Source organism: Tupaia chinensis, unplaced genomic scaffold, assembly GCF_000334495.1.
Source record: "Tupaia chinensis unplaced genomic scaffold, TupChi_1.0 Scaffold000115_1, whole genome shotgun sequence".
In the NCBI taxonomy this organism is placed as follows: domain Eukaryota; kingdom Metazoa; phylum Chordata; class Mammalia; order Scandentia; family Tupaiidae; genus Tupaia; species Tupaia belangeri.
In genome coordinates this window covers 4,594,234-4,612,233 of record NW_006159579.1, presented here as the reverse complement: position 1 = coordinate 4,612,233, position 18,000 = coordinate 4,594,234, and the positions used below count along the sequence as shown (strand labels likewise).

Here is an 18,000-nt window from a genome sequence, read left to right as displayed (position 1 = left end):
CCATTCCCCCTGGGAGGTGATTTCTCACTTTCTGTTTCTCTGTCTGTCTGGCGAGCGCACGTGCCCTATAGCAAAAGCCTCTCCAAGAGAAAAAGAGAAAATGCCAGTATAAAAAGGCCCGCTACTAGGCTGGTTGAGTGGCCTGAAGATTAAGGCAGCTGGATCCCACATGGCCAACTTGCCAGAGTTTGAGGTTCAGACCTGGTGGTTCAAGGAACATGTGCGTGCCAAAATCCTGAAAGGAGGGAGAGATGAAGAATTGACAGCACCATGAGCATTCTGATGGGGAGTTGCTATTTCCTCTCTCTTTCTCTGGCAAGCACATATGCCCTCGAACAGCTGCCCCCGCAAAAAAAAGCCAGCTGCTGAGCTATCCACAGCTCCACAACCTCCGAGGTTGCTTTAATTCACCAGGACACACTCACTGAACTGGGGTTGTGGAGGATCCATCCAGCTTTGGACAAGTCCTTCTACTTCTTTGTGCCTCATCTGTGAAGTGAAGGTGATTCCACCCATCTCTCAAGTTGGTCATACAAATAAAATAATGTAAGCAAAAGTACAGAGAACTATGTTTTCTTACGTAATATGTATTTGAAAAAGGGTACATAGTTAGATCCTCATTCAGAGTAAGAAAAGGTTCAATCATATCCATAGTATAAGAAAGTGGGAGATGATGGGGCCGATAAGTGGCATGGTGATTAACTGTACTCCTAACTAGACTCCCACATGGTCAACTGCAGTTAAGAGTCCCAGTCCCAGAAGCATGAAACTCACACTGCCACGTGTACATGCGAGTCCAAAATCCCAAGAGACTGGAGGAGAAGGGAATGCAGTGTGGCCATACCTCTGGGGGTGGGGGTGATTTCTCACTTTCCCTCTCACTCCCTTTCCCTCTCTGTCTCTCCAGTGAGCACACACACCCCATGGCAAAAAAAAAAAAAAAAAAAGGTAGTGGGACAAGGCAATAGTGAAATGGTAATGGAACTGCACTAACGCGTGAACCCAGGACCTCTGTGAGCATGCTGTGTGCACGTGTGCCCATGATCTGAGCTGGCTAGGAATGGGGTAGATCGGAGAACGAAGACTCTGTCAGGAGGAGCTGTCTCTCTCTCTCTCATAGAAAGGAAAAAATCTTTTTTAAAAAGTAGAAAAGTATTTCATTCTTCTTAAATAAACCTCTATCAGAAAAGAGTAAAATGAAAGTCAGTGCCTAAAAAAGTAAATTTCTATCAGCTAGGGCCAGGAGGTGATGTGGCACTTAAGGTGCTAGACTTCCATATGGCCAACTGTGGTTTGTGTCTCGGACATGGAGGCTTGCTTTCTCATTTTCCCTCTTTCTCTTGGGTCCTAGACCTGGAGGCTTGCTTTCTTACTTTTGTTCTCTCTCTCTCTTTCTTTTACTGTCTCTCTCTGGCAAGCACATGTGCCCTATAGCAAAATTAAAAAATAATAAGAATAAATAAAGTTAATACATTTAAAAAAAAAATTCTATTAGCTAGAAAAAAACACCAGTGTGCAATATCTCATTCCCACAAAGCATTAGATAAATGAGGCTTAGCTTTCTATCCTTAAAGCTACTTGCAGGGCCAGATGAAAATGCAGTGGGAAAATGTGACTGCTGTGCAAAGCAGTCCGCATGGGAAGGTTCCCAGTTCAAGTCTGGAGTCTTCTCTGAGTACACCAGGAACACATGTGCCTATGATCTAGGGCTGGTCAAAAGCTGGGGGTGGATCGTGGTGTCAAGACCCTGTTGGGGGTGCTGTCTCTCTCTCACTCATGGAAGAAATAAACTTTAAAAAGACAAGAAAAAAGATACTTGGATCTTCAAACCCATTAGAGTTCCCTGAACATCTGAAACACAATTCATCATGGAAAACTGCTGAGTTTCCTCTGTGCTGTACCAAGACAGCCTCATTATAGTCACCTGACACTGGATTTTCTAAATCTACCCAAGGCCTACCACAAAAAATATTGGAAGATTATGCCTTGGTAGAATTATGAATAATTTTAATTTCTCTAGTTCCTAAGTTTTATGTAAGATAGCAATACTAAATTACTAAATTTTAATGGAAAATAATTTAAGAATGAAATAAACACTATACCAAGTTCCTGATTTACAAAGTATTGGGTAAGTCTGTCAAACAGCACAGTTAGAACTTACCTTTCTACTAACGTAGTCCTATTAGTGTGGTCACAAGGAGAAGGTGATATACCCAACGATTAATGCTGTGTGCCTATTTGTTCATTTCCTCGGATATATTAACATGCCAACAGAAATAACAAGGAAAGCACCTACCTCTACAGTATTTGCGATGTAACGACTGTCTCCTTCGACTTTGACAGAGAAGTCATAATAACCACTAGCAAATTTGGCATTGATGAAGTTTAATTCAAAAACATCCCTGTTAAGAATGACAGCAAGAATTTAGGTAGAGAGGTCAGGAGTATTTCAGAGATTACAAAGTATCTCCTTGGGGCAGCCCCGGGCTATTCTACTCTAACTTTTCCATTTCCCACCCCATTTAGATAATCAACTCAACCACAGATTACAATGTGGGGACAACTTAAAAAGGAGCTAAAATGTCCTCCTTAGATTGCTCCTTCTCAGCTCCTAAAATTCCACCTCCTTCTGGTAGCTTTCCACAATTTAATGCAAAGTAGTTAAATCTGTAAAACAATCCCAATTATGCTTAACAACAACAAAGTAGAAGGAAATACTCCAAAAAGTTCAGAAAAGTAGGGTAGTAAAACTGAGTGGGGTTTTGGGGGGGATATTATTTTCTACTTTCCCATGTTTTGTGAAAAGGGACGTGTTACTTTTATACTAGTATTGTTTATTTTAAAGGGAAAGAAAGGTAGAGGATTCCTACCTCTTAACTATATACAGTTTCGGGACCAGCGCATGGCATGGTGATTAAGGCAGCTGAAACCCACATGGCTAACCCCATGGTTTAAGTCCTGGACCTGAAGGCTTGAGAAACAGGTACATGTGCACGCATGCCCCAAATCCCAATAATGGGGGAGAAATTGCAGACTGATCATTCCCATGGGGAAGAGGGGTGCTTTCTCTCTCTCTGGCAAGGATGTGCGCCCTTTGGCAAATTAAAAAAGAAAAAAGAAAGAAAAAAAGAAGACATTTATCACTCTACTGATCATTCCTAAAAATGATTTTAATGTCTTAATTTCACATGCTGTCTTTGTAGCTTTACAACCATATAAGAAATGCATGTAGGGGAACCAGCAGTTAGCGTAATGGCTATGTCGCTGGACTCCCACGTGGTTGACCGCAGTTCATATCCCGGACCCGGTGGCTTGAAAATCATGACGGGCGTGTGTGCATGGATGTCCAGACTCCAGGTCTAGAACTTGAACCACAGTCGACTACATGGAAGTTTAGCAACTTATCCATTATGCCAACTGCTGGTCCCATGTGTTTCTCATCTTTTGCTTTATATAATTTAGAGCTACATTCTTGGGTTCACACAGATTTAAAATAGTGATATTAGGGCCAGCGGATGGCATAGCAGTTACATCACTGGACTCCTACATGGCTGACCACGATTCAAGTCCCAGACCTGGTGGTTTGCTTTCTCACTTTCCTTCTCTCTCTCTGTCTGTCTCTGATAAAACTGGAAAATAATAATAATAATAAATAAATAAAGTTAAATAAAATAATTCTTAAAAAAAAAAAAAAAAGAAAAAGAAAGAAATGCATTCCCAGGCAAGCCACTATTATGGTGGATAAGGTGGCTAGATCCCACATGGCTGATTATATCATTTGAGTCCCATACCTGAAAACACACCAAGCATATGTGCATGTGTGCCCAAAAACCCAAAAAAGAGAATGGAGAAGGGACTGCTATCCACAGGGGTTGGGGGTGGGGGTGTGTGTGTGTCAGGGCATGTTCTTACTTTTCTCTGTATCTCCAATGAGCACATGCACCCTATGGCAACAAAACTAAACAATGACAAACAAACAAACAAAAACAACTAAAAACAATGCACCGGGGGCCAGCAGGTAGCATAATGGGAGTGCAGAATGGCCATCCTCCCTGGGGGATGATTTCTCACTTTCTTTCTCACTATCTCTCTCTGTCTCTTTCTGGTGAGCACACGCACCCTATGGCAAAAACTTTAAAAAAGAAAAAAAACCTATCATTGCTAAAATTCAAAACTGATTTCAGTAACTTACTAATTCAACACAGTAAAGTTCATAAAATAATGGACTCTAAATTTTCAAAAACTGTAACTAGTAATGGTATGCAGTCATTAAAAATGATTATAGAAAAACATTTAATCCTACAAGGAAATGTTCAGACACATTGTTAAAGGGAAAAAACATAACCCTTATTCAATTTTTTAAATGTTATGTGCACAGAAAAATGACTGACAAAAATACGATTACATGTTAGCAGTAGTTATCTCTGGATAATAGAATTATGGGTGATTTATATTTTCTTTTTATGCTTTTCTGTATTTTTCCTATAATAAAAATATATTACTCATATATAAGAAAAAATGATAAATATTAAATATTTTTAAAATTTGCTTTAGGGGACCTGCATTTTATAGAGAGAGAAAGTAAGAGAGCACTTCCAAGGGGAGTGTCTCCATTCCTTCTCCATTCTCCTGTTGCGATTTTCGGCAGGCATGCACATGTACCTAGTGTGTTTTTCTTTTTAACAAATTAGGTTTATTTTAGGATTACTTTATTTAATTTTATTTATTCATTTAAATTTGACCAGAGAGGAACAGAGTGAGAGAGAGAGAAAGTGAGAAAGCAAGCCACCAGGACCAGGACTTGAGCTGTAGTCAACCATGTGGGAGTCCAGCACCCTTAACCACCATGCCACCTGCTGGCCCCAACACCCAGTGTGTTCTTGCTGGGTCCAGGGCTGGAACTGTGCAGTCAGCCATGTGAGATCTGGCTGTCCTTAACCACCATGCCTGGCCCCAAATTAAAATTTACAACAGCTACTTAATTTATAATTACCAGATAAAGTCAACTATAAATACAGGGAAGGAAACAGTAAAACTGAAATTCTTTTAGCTTTAAAAATCATTTCCTTATAGTCAACTATAGGGTTTTGATACCAGTACATCTAATTTTACCTAACTGAAATTTAGGTAAATTTGGATTTATGATCTTAGTAATATCCCTATTAATCTGTTACATTAGCAGCAGGCTAACTTTCCAAAGCATACGGGCTAACAACCAGCAAAGTACGTTCAGGACTTACCCTACAGGGGTGAAAGATGTCTTCTGGAGGACAGTGGCTCTGGAAGCAACAGATTTAGCATGTTCTAGTTTAACAGTGGCCTGAGTCAGAGGCTGGGACAGAACATTGGTGACTTGCAACTAGAAACAAATAAAACAAAATTATCTGTAGCAATAAAAGTTGAAGAAGTATGGAATTTTGTTTCTGGGGTGTTTTATCTATAGGGGACAATGTCTGCAGAACAAAAGCCTCATTTTGAGAAATCTTCACTGAGTTTTGGTCTGTTGCCTATCAGAGATCAAATACAGGCAACATAAAATTAGACTAGGAATGGGACAGACGATAGAATTTGAGGGCCAGGGAAAGTCCTAAAGATTATCTCCTCCAATTATCTGTTTTCAGGTAACAAAATTAGAGCCTAAAGAAAGAAAATGAATGTTCCCAAAGTAAACAGTTATGTTTCCTTCTTTCTGATCCTCTGTTCTGTCAGTTCTTTCTATGGTGTCTGTAAGAAATTATCGTCTAGAAAAACACTTGAGGAAAGTGTTGGCAATGGGAAAACTGAAGAAGTATGGACAATATTAATAACTCTCATTTGCTGGTAGGTTACTATATGTCAAATACTAGGATGGGTCTATTCCATATACTCTCCCATCAATCATACAAGACAGCATAATTTCTATTTTACAGATGAAGAAGCTGAGGCCATGAGACATTAAAGGACAATCGAAGGCCACATAGCCAGTTAAGTGGTTGAGGCAGGACTCAAACCCTATCTACCTAGCTTCAAAGCCAATACTTTTTCTACTTTGTTCTCTTAACATACCCTCATGGTAAATTATGTTAATTAGGTTATTTCTCAACCCAGTCTTTGTTGAGGGTGTATGAGTTGCATATAGGAAAGAGACAGGCAATTTTGAAGCACAGAGTGGTCCTTCAGGAGGATATCTGCAGGGGCCACCAAGGAAGAAGAACTTAAGGGACAGATGGGCAACCTCAATATTTAGCTATGTTAATTTCTTATGTGTCATACTCTCAGGACCAGAGAGAGATCTGGTATTATTTTAACAACTACAAACACCAGAATTACTTGGAAATACTGGATTGTCGGAAAAGTCACGACATATTTTTTTCTATGCAAAAATGCATCATGACTTCCAACAACCCAATAAAACAACTGTCTTTAAGTCCTGGCCTATCAGCTTGAAAAACATGCCAATGTGAGTGCGCCCAAAATCCCAAAAGGAGAAATGGAAAAGGGACGGCAGCATGACTGTCTTCCACAGTGGGATATTTTCTCACTTTCCTTCTCTCTCTCTCTGACTCTCTCTGGTGGGTGTATGCACCCTTTATCAAAAATTAAAAATATGGGGGCTGGCAGGTGGCACGGTGGTTAAGGGCGCTAGACTCCCACATGGCCGACCATGGTTCGAGTCTTGGACCTGTGACTGCCTTTCTCACCTCCCCCTCGCTCTGTCACTCTCTGGTCAAATTAAAATAAATACATAAATAAATGAATCAATAAAGTTAAATAAAAAATAATTCTTTAAAAAACTAAAATTTTGGTACTTGGAAATGCATTTCACAAGCAAGACATCTCTATACATCTGGAGTTAGGGCCCAGAAATATAATGTCCTGATTCACTGGAAGCCTGTAACTGCTTAAAATCCTCTAGGGGAGAGACCAGGTGACATGGTGGTAAAGGTGCTGGAAAATCCCACATGGCTGACCACGGTTTGAGTCCCAGACTTAGTAGCTCGCTTTCTTGCTTCTCTCCCTCCCTCTCTCTCTGGTAAAATTAAAACAAATAAATTAATTTTAAAAATTAAAAAATTAAAAATCCTCTAGGGAAAATAAAGTGTTCTGACAGATTTGAAGGGTCTGTGACTAGCTAACCCAATGGTCACACCCTCATTTCCAGGCTAAGAAAAATAAGCCTTGTCCTACACTTGGTGGGTTATACCCTGGTAGGGAGTACAACAGGCTGCACACCAGTTTTTAGATTTCTAAATGCTATGTGCTGCAAGTAGCAATCGGAGTGGCATGTCTGAGGCACAGAAGTCATACCCGTAGGACAGCTTGTTCCTGAGTGTCAGAAGGCATGCCCTCGGACACAACTACTACTGGCACGTGGTAGCGATTCTGGGAAAGGGCAGCGGCAGCAGAGGCCACACTGAAGGCTTCTGAGAGTGACTCAAAGTTCTTCTTACTGAAGATCGCATTCATTAGCTGGATGACTTGATCCTGAAAGAAAAATGAAATGCAGCTGTGGCTCTTCCTCCGGCAGGAAGGTAGAAGAGATACCCCATCCTCCACGACTGATCTAAGTCAGTCTTCATTTGTTTCAGGTGTTCACATGGAAGACTTTATAGCCAGTAATCCCAAGTGGTAGAGAGAGAGGAGCAAATATTCTACATTTATACTAAAACTTGAATTTGGTTAGTTCTTTTATTTCTATCTTCCACTATAAGTTGAAATTCATACATGTATTTGTCAACTATTAAATGAATGCTTATGATACAAATGTAAGATACTTCCAGACAACTGAGACATGAAAGTACACTGTAAAATACATGGAACTGGGGCCAGCAGTTGGAGTAATGGCTATGTCGCTGGACTCTCATGTAGTCTACTACGGTTTGAGTCCCAGACCCAGTGGCTTTAACTCACACTATGCACGTGTGCATGCGTGCTGAAGATCTTGAGAGGAGAATGGAGGCAAAGGGATTACAGCATGACCATCCCCCATGGGGGGGGTGATTTCTTACTTTCTCTTTCTCTCTTTCTGGCGAGCATATACACCCTACAGCAAAAACCTCTCCAAAATAAAATAAATTACATGGAACAAAAACCATCTGTTAAATGCCTATGTGTCCCTGGCCCTGTAATAGGTGTTTCATGTGCACTAACTCAAATCTTGACAAAAACTCTGAAAGAATGGTATTATCAATGTTTTCCAAATGAGAAAATTGAGAATAAGGGAGGTTAAGTAACTTCTACAAGTTATAACAGGAAAGGAGGAAAAAAAAAAAAAGCAAAACCAAAATGCTAATGTATATCTATGAACATCCAAAGCCTTTCCACAAGAAAATCTGTTCTTTCATGATTCCTATCATTCTACCGGCTAAATAGCCTTCTGGCCCAATCTGTTTCTAAATAGTAAATTGGGGCTAAGTTTGTATTTATGAGACCAAACTTTATAGCCAAATGTACATTAGAAAAAAACGAAAATAACTCTCCATTAAGAACTAATGGGCTGCTTAGAGGAGAAAATAAAAGGCTTTTTTTTTTTAAAGTAGAACCAAAAAAGCATTATTAAAATTCTAGAAGTTATTTGATTAGGAAGAAACATTTTCCACTTTCATCAGTTTTGTTTTTCAAAATCTACCATCTAACAAAAGAGCTCCCATGTTCCTGACAGTGTTATTCACAGTCAACATGAAATAATTTTCTTTAATTATACCAATTACATTTTTCCATCACTAAGTTGTTGACATGTTAAAATGGGTGACTTTCCACCAGAATTATTGTCAAAATCAGTGAGAGCAAAATTACTCTAGCCAAATATCTGTTTAGTAGAAGCCTGGAAATAAAGCACAGGAAGATTTAAGTTATACATGTAGAACATCACCATTCTTCTACCTTGCTGTGTATGGGAGAATCCATAAATCATTCGGAGCCTAAGACCTCACATTCCTACACTTTCACTCACAACAGAAACTAAAAGGGAATGTATATTTCTACATCTCCTACACTTTGGATGAAGGAAAAGGCATAATAAGAATTCAAATAGTTGGGGACCAGCAGTTAGCGTGATGGCTATGTCGCTGGACTCCCGTGTAGCTGACCGCGGTTCAAGGGCCAGACCTGGTGGCTTGAACTCATGCTGAGCACATGTTTGTGTGTGTGCGCCCATGATACTGAGGAGAATGGAGAAGAGATTGTGGCGTGGCCATCCCCCCCACTCCCGGGGCGGGGGTGATTTCTCACTTTCTGTCTCTCTCTCTCTGTCTTTCTGGCTAGCGCATGCACTCAGGAACATGGGAGCTCTTTTGTTAGATGGTAGATTTTGAAAAACAAAACTGATGAAAGTGGAAAATGTTTCTTCCTAAGCAAATAACTTCTAGAATTTTAATAATGCTTTTTGGGTTCCACTTTTAAAAAAAACCTCTCCAAAAAAAAAATAATAATAATAATTCAAATAGATGAATAAATTACTAGATCATACACTCTGAATAAAATATGAATTCAAATTATCCAAGACAGATAATTATTTGCTGTTTGCCTACAGAAACCTGGCATAAAACTCACAGTGCATAAAAAGAAATGAACGTTCTAACTTCGAATTCAGATCTCTCCTAAAATTTAAATAATAGCAGTTCATATTTTAAGTACTTTACTTTAGATCAAGGATTGGAAACCTTACAGATGAGGGTACAAAGTAGGTCCTTCTCAGAAAGACTTCTACACACATTTCAACTAAAGGTTCTTTCAAGGTAACAAGCTCCTCTTGAAAAAATAAAAAGGAAGAATTAACTCTTGGCAGGTGTCTGGTAGACACACATGTCTCTCTGTGTCAATCAGCAAAGATTAGCTAAGGCTTAGCCACTGCTGAGGATGAGGGAAGAGGGAACAGAACAGGCAATTTTGAAGTACATGACACTTCTTAGAGAAAGGATTTACAAGGGCCGCTAAAGTGGAAAGTACTTAGGAGACAAACAGATGGAAAGGGAGATGCACTAAGAGTAATTAATGCACTTGGCCTTCTTGCCATCACCCCTTGACATGTATGTTCCCCGTTTGGAGTGAATGTGACAGTTTGATTACACGTCTGTCCCTATTGACAACAGTACATTACAGGCATTACAGCTTCCTATTTCTCATTCTTAATGTCTAACCCAAGATATTGAGTGGTTGTCGGAATATCCCTTCCTGAAGCTATCCTTGGCAGGTGAAGGTGACAAGCCCTTTGAGTTTTATGCCTGAGAACTGTTCAAGACGCACCTCCTTAATGGATGGTTCAGTCCCCACATGGTCCATGAGTTTGTAGGTGGCAGCCACAAACAGTGCTGTTGTTTCTAGTCCTTCTTCAAACTGCAGATACACTCCCCCCAGTTCATCCAGGCGGGCAACAAGGTCCTGTCACACAAAACAGAAACATGTCGGAAGGCAAGTGCTAACAGGAATGAGATGCACTCGCTTGGGGTGCATCTGTTACTCCAAAGCAGACACGGTGTTAAGAAATCTCACTCTAAATCTGAAGATCACCTCAGCCACTTAATATTTTCTTAAAAGAGGAGGTTAGGCAGGGAGTATACCTTAAAGCATACCAGAGAGTCATGGAAGAGAGCAGTGTCCACTGCAGCTTCGGAAGTGCTCCTTCCCTGGCTTCTATACTCAGACCCAAGCCCAGGAGTCATGAATCTAAGGCACCAGCTGCTCAGGGAGGATGGCCAGTGGGCCAGGCTGCACGGCACCCAGGAAGAACCATGACACGGACGGATTCCATGGCCATCCACCTGGACACAACCTACACAGCACAATATTTCTTCTTACTAGTCAATGCTCTAAAAGACAGAGACAGACTGCTCTCCTGGGCAGCATGAGTAGGCAGCTCAAGTGCCTATGAAGCATCCTGACAATATCAGGACTGCCTGTCACCGCTGGCCATGCAGTCCTTGAGAGTGATCCCTGAGGAGCAGAGTGGCCTAGGCAAAGGACAGAGTAATAATAAAAACCACAGTGAGCACTTTTGAGCACCTATATGTACTATATGTACTAGGAACTTTAGATCCTCACTCGTTCCTACAACCACTGTGTAAGGAAAGAGGCTCAGAAACACTGAAAAGCTTAAGATCAAAAAGCAATCCCGGGACCAGCAGTTAGCGTAATGGCTATGTTGCTGGACTCCCACGTACTAGACCACGGTTTGAGTCCCAGACCCAGTGGCTTAAACTCACATCGGGCGTGTGTGCATGCGTGCCCAAGATCCCGAGAGGAGAGTGGAGAAGGGATTGTGGCATGGCCATCCCCCCTGGGGGGTGATTTCTCGCTTTCTATCTCTCTGTCTCTTCAAAAAAAAAAAGCAATGCAGAGAAGGAAATAGTATTTGAATTTCAAGTTTGCTAGGCTCTAAGACCTGTGGACTATTAAATTTTATCTATAAAAGCAATGGAAAAGCTGTTTGTCACCTGACAGTGAAACTATATTCATCTAACAATATTCCCTAATATTCCCTAATGCGAAGAGCCTAAGCATGCCATGAATATGAGAAGAAATCTATCTGGTTATAATGAATCATACATGTTTATCTGCAAGAAGATTCTAAAAGGTATCAAAGATAGAAGCTGAGAGTTTGGCTGAAGAGATCCATACCTCAATCTCCTCCACGATGCTCCTCAGGTCAGCCTGCTGGGACAGATGGGATGCTGTCTGCAGAGCTTGGACTGTTCTGGAATGTAAAGAGTAGAACCTCAAAGAATGGCAAATTTTCTTTCATCTATTTACCCCTTCCCACAGCTGAACACCTTCAAAAATATTCTGCTCTTGTTCTTCAGAAGTACAAGCAGGTCTCAGTTTATTTATAATATACCTGGAAATGATGTGACAAAGGCAGATCATCACAACTTGAGAAGGAAACCCAGGCAGCAAAACTAGCAGTAAGAACTGTGGGTAGAGAGGAAATACAGGCTCACCTCTCCTGCCCCCCAGAGGTCTGGTTTTGTTCCTTTTTTTTGGAGAGGTTTTCACTATAGGGCACATGCGCTCGCCAGACAGACAGAGACATAGAGACAGAAAGGGAGGAATCACCCCCCAGGGGGGATAGGTCACGCCGCAATTCCTTCTCCTCCATTCTCCTCTCGGGATCTTGGACACGCATGCACACGTGCCCAGAGTGAGTTCTAAGCCACCGGGTCTGGGACGCGAACCACAGTTGACTACGTGGGAGTCCAGCGACATAGCCATTACGGTAACTGCTGGTTCCCCTGGTTTTGTTCCTAATGGCATGACATATAGCACACTGAAACTAAGATAATTACACTGAGAAGAAATACGCTCTTAGGGAGAAGAAGATCCAACCAAGGTGCATTTGGCATCTCTATGTTGTACGAGGCACTATGCCAGGCAGAAGTTGGCTGCTTGTTAATTTTCCATTTTTCTTACTCTAAGACCAGAGAAATATTTTAGCTTCTATAGTTGTAGTTGGTAGGGTGGAATCTGGAGCAAGTTTTCTGAAATCAGTGTAACAAAATATGAAAAGGACACATTTGGTAAACAATGGTGTGCTGGGAGACCTGAAAGTCACTCATCCTTCAAGTATTAAATAAGAGAAATGGAACAGAAGACTTTTTTCCAAAACCAGAGTTGATTCATTTTTTTTTTCTTTTCCTAACATTTATTTTGGTTATAAAAGTACATATTGTGGGCCGGCAGGTAGCATGGTGATTGGGGAGCTGGACTCCCACGTGCCTGACTGTGAGTTTGAGTCCTAGACCTGGCAGATTGCTCTCTCACTTTCCTTCTTTCTCTGGTCAGATTAAAATAATAATAATAATAGATAAAATAAAGTAATCCTTTTTTAAAAAGCACATGTTGATCAAAAATTAAAATACATTACTAAAGAAGTTAAGATTCCTGGGGACCAGCAGTTAGCATAATGGCTAGTTTGCTGGACTCCCACATAGTCGACCATGGTTCACGTCCCGGACCTGGTGGCTTGAAACTCACGCCAGGTGCGTGTGCGTGTGTGCCCAAGATTCAGAGAGGAGAATGGAGGAGAAGGGATTGCAGCATGGCCATCCCCCCTGGGGGGTGATTTCTCGCTTTCTGTCTCTCTGTCTGTCTCTGTCTGTCTGGCAAGCACACGTGCCCTATAGCAAAAAAAAAAACCTCTCAAAAAAAAAAAAAAAAGGAAGAAGTTAAAATTCCTGTAAAACCTAGGGATTTTGAGCACACATGCACATGCACCTGGTGTGAATTTCAAGCCTCTGGGTCCAGGACTCGAACCATGGTTGACCACATGGGAGTCTAGTGCCTAACCTCTATGCCACCTGCTGGCCCCTTTCCAACTTATTCCTAACTTAGTAATATATGCATACATCTTTCCATATAGGTAGGTATATATAAACATACTTCATTCTCATTAACAATGACACAGTATTGCATTGCCTAGACATGGCATCACTTAACCTTTAATTGCTAAACATTCATTTTACTAGATCATACAATGCTGTAAAGGACAACCCTTACTCATATACATAATTCTTTTAATGTTTTTCCCATAGGGCATGTGTGCTCACCAGAGAGAGACAGTGAGCAGAAAAGTGAGAAATCACCCTCTAGGAGGTATGGCCATGCCACAGTCCCTTCTCCATTCTCCTCTGGGAATTTTGGACACACATATACACATGCCCAGAGTAATTTTCAAGCTTCTAGGTCCAGGACTCGAACTGCGGTTGGACATGTGTGAGAACAGCACCTTAATTACCATGCTACCGACTGGCCCTGAAAGTTAACTGTTTTAAAGTGAACAAATCAGTGGCATTTACCACACTCATAATGTTGTGCAACCACTGCTTCTATCTAGTTTCAAAATATTTCCATGTCTTCAAAATGAAACCTGTGATTCTCTAAGCAGTTTCTCTTTATTCTGTCTGGCCCCTGCCCCTGGCAACCGCCAATCTAAGTTCTGTCTCTAAACTTACCACTTCTGGACATTTCATATAACTGGAATTGTATAACATGTGGTCCTTTGTGACTGGCTTCCTTCACTTAGCATAATGTTTTCAAAGTTCATCCATGTCATACCACGTATCAGTACTTCATTCTTCTTATGGCTTGTGCATACATTTGTATTCATTTATGAGTGTATTTCAGAAAGATAAGCTTTTATAAGGTGGAATATGATAGGTGTGTATATGTAAGATTTTTAAAAATTAGATTTGTTCTCTTAATCAAGATAATTTGGAAAAATATAAATGTTTTTTTTCTGGATGAAATAGTGAAAACTGAGGCTCTCAGGTGGTTAAACAAACTGCTCCTCAACCCTGGAATGGCTCCCTAATTCCTTAGTGCTGACTGGGCCACTGGGTAAAACCACCACTTGTCAAGTCAATACGTCAAGGGATGTGGAGCGAGAATCCACCTGCGTATGTGGCAAACATAATGATTCAGATTCCCTCCGCGGAAAACTAATTCCATTAAGATGACAAGTTGGAAAACAGAGCAGTCACAATTCACAGAGAGAGAGGCCCCAGAGTAGTCAATGACTCCTATGGGATGTCTATTGTTGTAATGCACTTGAGAAAATGAAATCCGAATTTCCAAACGAGATAAAAATCTCACATCTTCCCATGACAAATGCTGAGCTCAGGAAAGGCTGACACGATTGCCCAGAAAGAATTTCTTGATTAAGATAATGTTCTTTTCTCTTTCTTTGCAAAGAGTGGATGTCATGCTGTAAGAACCTCAGAAGTTTAAAAATAAAATGAATCTACTTAGTTTTAGAATATTTTGTCACCAGCTTTAATTCCTTATTCCCCAGCCAGCAGTTTCTTTCTCTTGGGAGCAATACATTCAAATAGTAAGAAAACAGATCCTGACTTGCTAATATATGGCAGATGATTTCAATTAATTAATGACATCTTTTCAGATGGTTCATCAAACCTACATTTTCTTTCCTCATTCAAGACAAGTTTACAAACATATATACCCTAAAGTCCATTTAAATATAGAAAGCCTTGGAGCCAGCAGGTGGTGTGGTGGTTAAGTGCACTAGACTCCCACATAGCCGATCATGGTTCAAGTCCCAGACCTGGTGGCTTGCTTTCTCACTTTCCCTCTCTCTCTGTCTCTGTTTCTCTATGGACAAATTAAAATAATAATAATGATGATTAATAAAATGAAATTTTAAAAATATATAGAAAGCCCACTTAAAAGCATCCTAATTTATATCAGATTTCTTTAAATAGTAGTAATAATAAATATAGTACATGTGGGATACCCTACCAGTCCGATCTTCACAATAACCCTATGAGACAGCAGCATTCACTAAGCTTACATGTAGAAACACATGTTTAAGGGGGTTAAACTGCCTGCTCGCAGTCATAGAGGTAGTAAGAAGTGTGTGGATTTGAGCACAGTTCTATCTGATCCAAAGCATGTATTCTCTCTACCCATGAGCTTTCTACAAGCCACGAAAAACATAAAAGTAGTTTTAACTTTTTTAAAAAAGAATTCTTTTATTTAACTTTATTATTTTAATTTGACCAGAGATGGACAGAGAGAGAGTGAGAAAAATAAAGTAAGCTGCCAGGTCCAGGATTCGAACTGTGTTCGTCCATGTAGGAGTCCAGTGCTCTTAACCACCACGCCACCTGCCAGCCCTCAGTTTTAACCTTTATTAACTCTCTTTTGGGTATATTCTATGTGCCAGGTTCTATAAGCACTGAAAACAGAAGTGTTCGATCTAATATAGAAATAACAATACAATCAAGGAAGTAACCAGCTCCTTAAGAAAAGGACCTAGGGCTGGCCTCATAGCACAGCGCTCTGCATTGGGAGCTAGATCCCACGTGTCTGACCATGATTCAGATCAATGGCAGTTTGAAGGACATGCTGGATACATGTGCAAGCATGCCTAAAGTTCTGATGGGATGGAAAGATGGAGAAAGGATCGCAGCGTGACTATGTCCCATCATGGAGTGCTTTCTCTTTCTCTGTCCTTTCCCTGGAGAATGCCTACACCCTGTAGCAAGATAGACATTTTTTTTTTAAAGGGACTTAAGAAGGAAATGCTGGGACCAGCAGTTAGTGTAATGGCTATGTCGCTGGACTCCATGTAGCCAACCGCGGTTCAAGTCCTGGACCTGGTGGCTTAAACAAGCACCAGGCGCGTGCGCATGCATGCGCAAGATCCTGAGAGGAAAAAGGAGGAGAAGGGATTGTGGCATGGCCATCCCCCCGGGGGATGATTTCTTGCTTTCTGTTCTCTCTGTCTCTCTGGTGAGCGCACGTGCCCTATAGCAAAAACCTCTCCAAAAAAAAAAAAAGAAGAAGAAGAAGGAAATGCTTCTGAGTAGGAACTCCATATCCTGCATGCCCACTAAAAACCAGGCACTATAGGGACCAGCAGTTAGCATAATGGCTATGTCGCTGGACTCCCACGTAGCTGACTGTGGTTCAAGTCCCGGACCTGGTGGCTTAAAACTCACGCCGGGCGCGTGTGCGTGTGTGCCCAAGATCCAGCGAGGAGAAGGGAGGCAGAGGGATTACAGCATGGCCATCCCCCGTGGGGGGTGATTTCTCACTTTCTGTCTGTCTGTCTGGTGAGCGCACGCGCCCTATAGCGAAAACCTCTCAAAAAAAAAAAGAAAAAAAACACACAAAAAACCAGGCACTGCGCTAGGCTTGTCACAATCATTATTTCATCTAATCCTGACATTTGCTTTATAGTGTAAAGATAATTAGTCTCATTTTACACAAAGATTAGCTCAGAGAGAGTAGTAACCTGTCCAGAGACACATAACAAGGAGTAGAAGTAGTGTTCACATCTGTCTGTATGACTCCAAAGAGGATTTGCTTCCCCTGAACTACTTCTTCCTGTTTTGGGGTTTTAAGAAAAATTTCCCCCTTTTTTTAATTTTAATAATTACTTTTTTATTTAATTTTTTATTTATTCATTCATTTATTCTTAATTTGAGCAGAGAAAGACACAGAGAGAGATAGGAAGAGAGAGGGAAACCAAGAAGCCAAGCCACCAGGCCCAGGACTCGAACCGTGGTCAGCCATGTGGAAGTGTCCAGCACCTTAGCCACTATGCCACCTGCTGGTCCTGAAAAATTTCCCTTTTTGCTTGAAGAGAAATGGGATGACTTTTTTTGTACAAGGTGGCATTTGAGTAAGACTGACAATGACATAAGATAATGGTGACTGAGGAAGTATTCCACACAAGGAATTATAAACAGAGACCAAAATTATGTGTAGTTTTTTAACATTGAAACTCACTTAAAACAATATATGGCCATTCTCTTGGGGCATGTATGCTCATGCACACAGCCTATTTATCAAGCCACTGGGTCTGAGACTTGAACCAAGTGTCACCATGTGGGATCTAGCTTTTTTAACCACCGTACCATCGGATGGCCCAACAGTATTTTTAAAACCAGGCATCATGGTACACATTTGTAGTCCCAGCTACTTAGGAGGCTGAGGCAAGAGGATTGCAACATAGTGAGATCATGTCTTAAAACAACAAAAACCAGTATTTTGTTGTTGATTCTGTGTCCCCCATTTAACTGCAACCCTGGGAAAAGAGTCTGGAGTACCTAAAGCCCTGTTGGTTGTGTAACAAGAGGTTAGTGCCACCAGCTCTCCCCCCAGAATAATTAGATTGTTTCCCACTTTAGTTTTGTTTTTTTTGCTAACAACCAAATTGTCCTTGAACTTGAAGTTTTGTTAAGGGTGGGCTCACAGTAAGAGAACATTCTCCCTCTGTCACCCTTACATACTGATTGGTGATCAGCAACTCTGGGGCTAAACCTTTTCCCTGGGTTGATGTTTGATACACACTCTGCCCAGAACTCAGTCCTTTGGGTCCTTTCATTTCAGACCACATATTTAGATCTCTACTCATAATTCCATGTGGAATGCTTTCTCAGACCCCCCTCTCATGTCATGATGTCATTGTCAGAGTCTTGCTCAAGTGCCACCTTATGCAAAACAACAATTGAAATCCGTTACAAGTTTCCCTGTATCACAAACAGGGAAGCGATTCCGTCG

At 41.0% G+C, this 18,000-nt stretch overlaps 1 protein-coding gene across 2 annotated transcripts in view; it reads right to left on the bottom strand.

The window, feature by feature from the left end:
- Window positions 1-18,000, bottom strand: part of RPN2 (ribophorin II) — a 63,479-nt gene that overhangs the window by 29,811 nt on the left and 15,668 nt on the right. For both annotated transcript variants that reach the window (XM_006144105.2, XM_006144106.2), the window contains exons 5-9: window positions 11,596-11,671; window positions 10,225-10,359; window positions 7,288-7,464; window positions 5,241-5,359; window positions 2,297-2,402 (exon numbers count right to left, since the gene is read on the bottom strand). In XM_006144105.2, coding sequence (XP_006144167.1) covers window positions 2,297-2,402; window positions 5,241-5,359; window positions 7,288-7,464; window positions 10,225-10,359; window positions 11,596-11,671 — 613 coding nt within the window. The remainder of the gene's footprint in view (window positions 1-2,296; window positions 2,403-5,240; window positions 5,360-7,287; window positions 7,465-10,224; window positions 10,360-11,595; window positions 11,672-18,000) is intronic.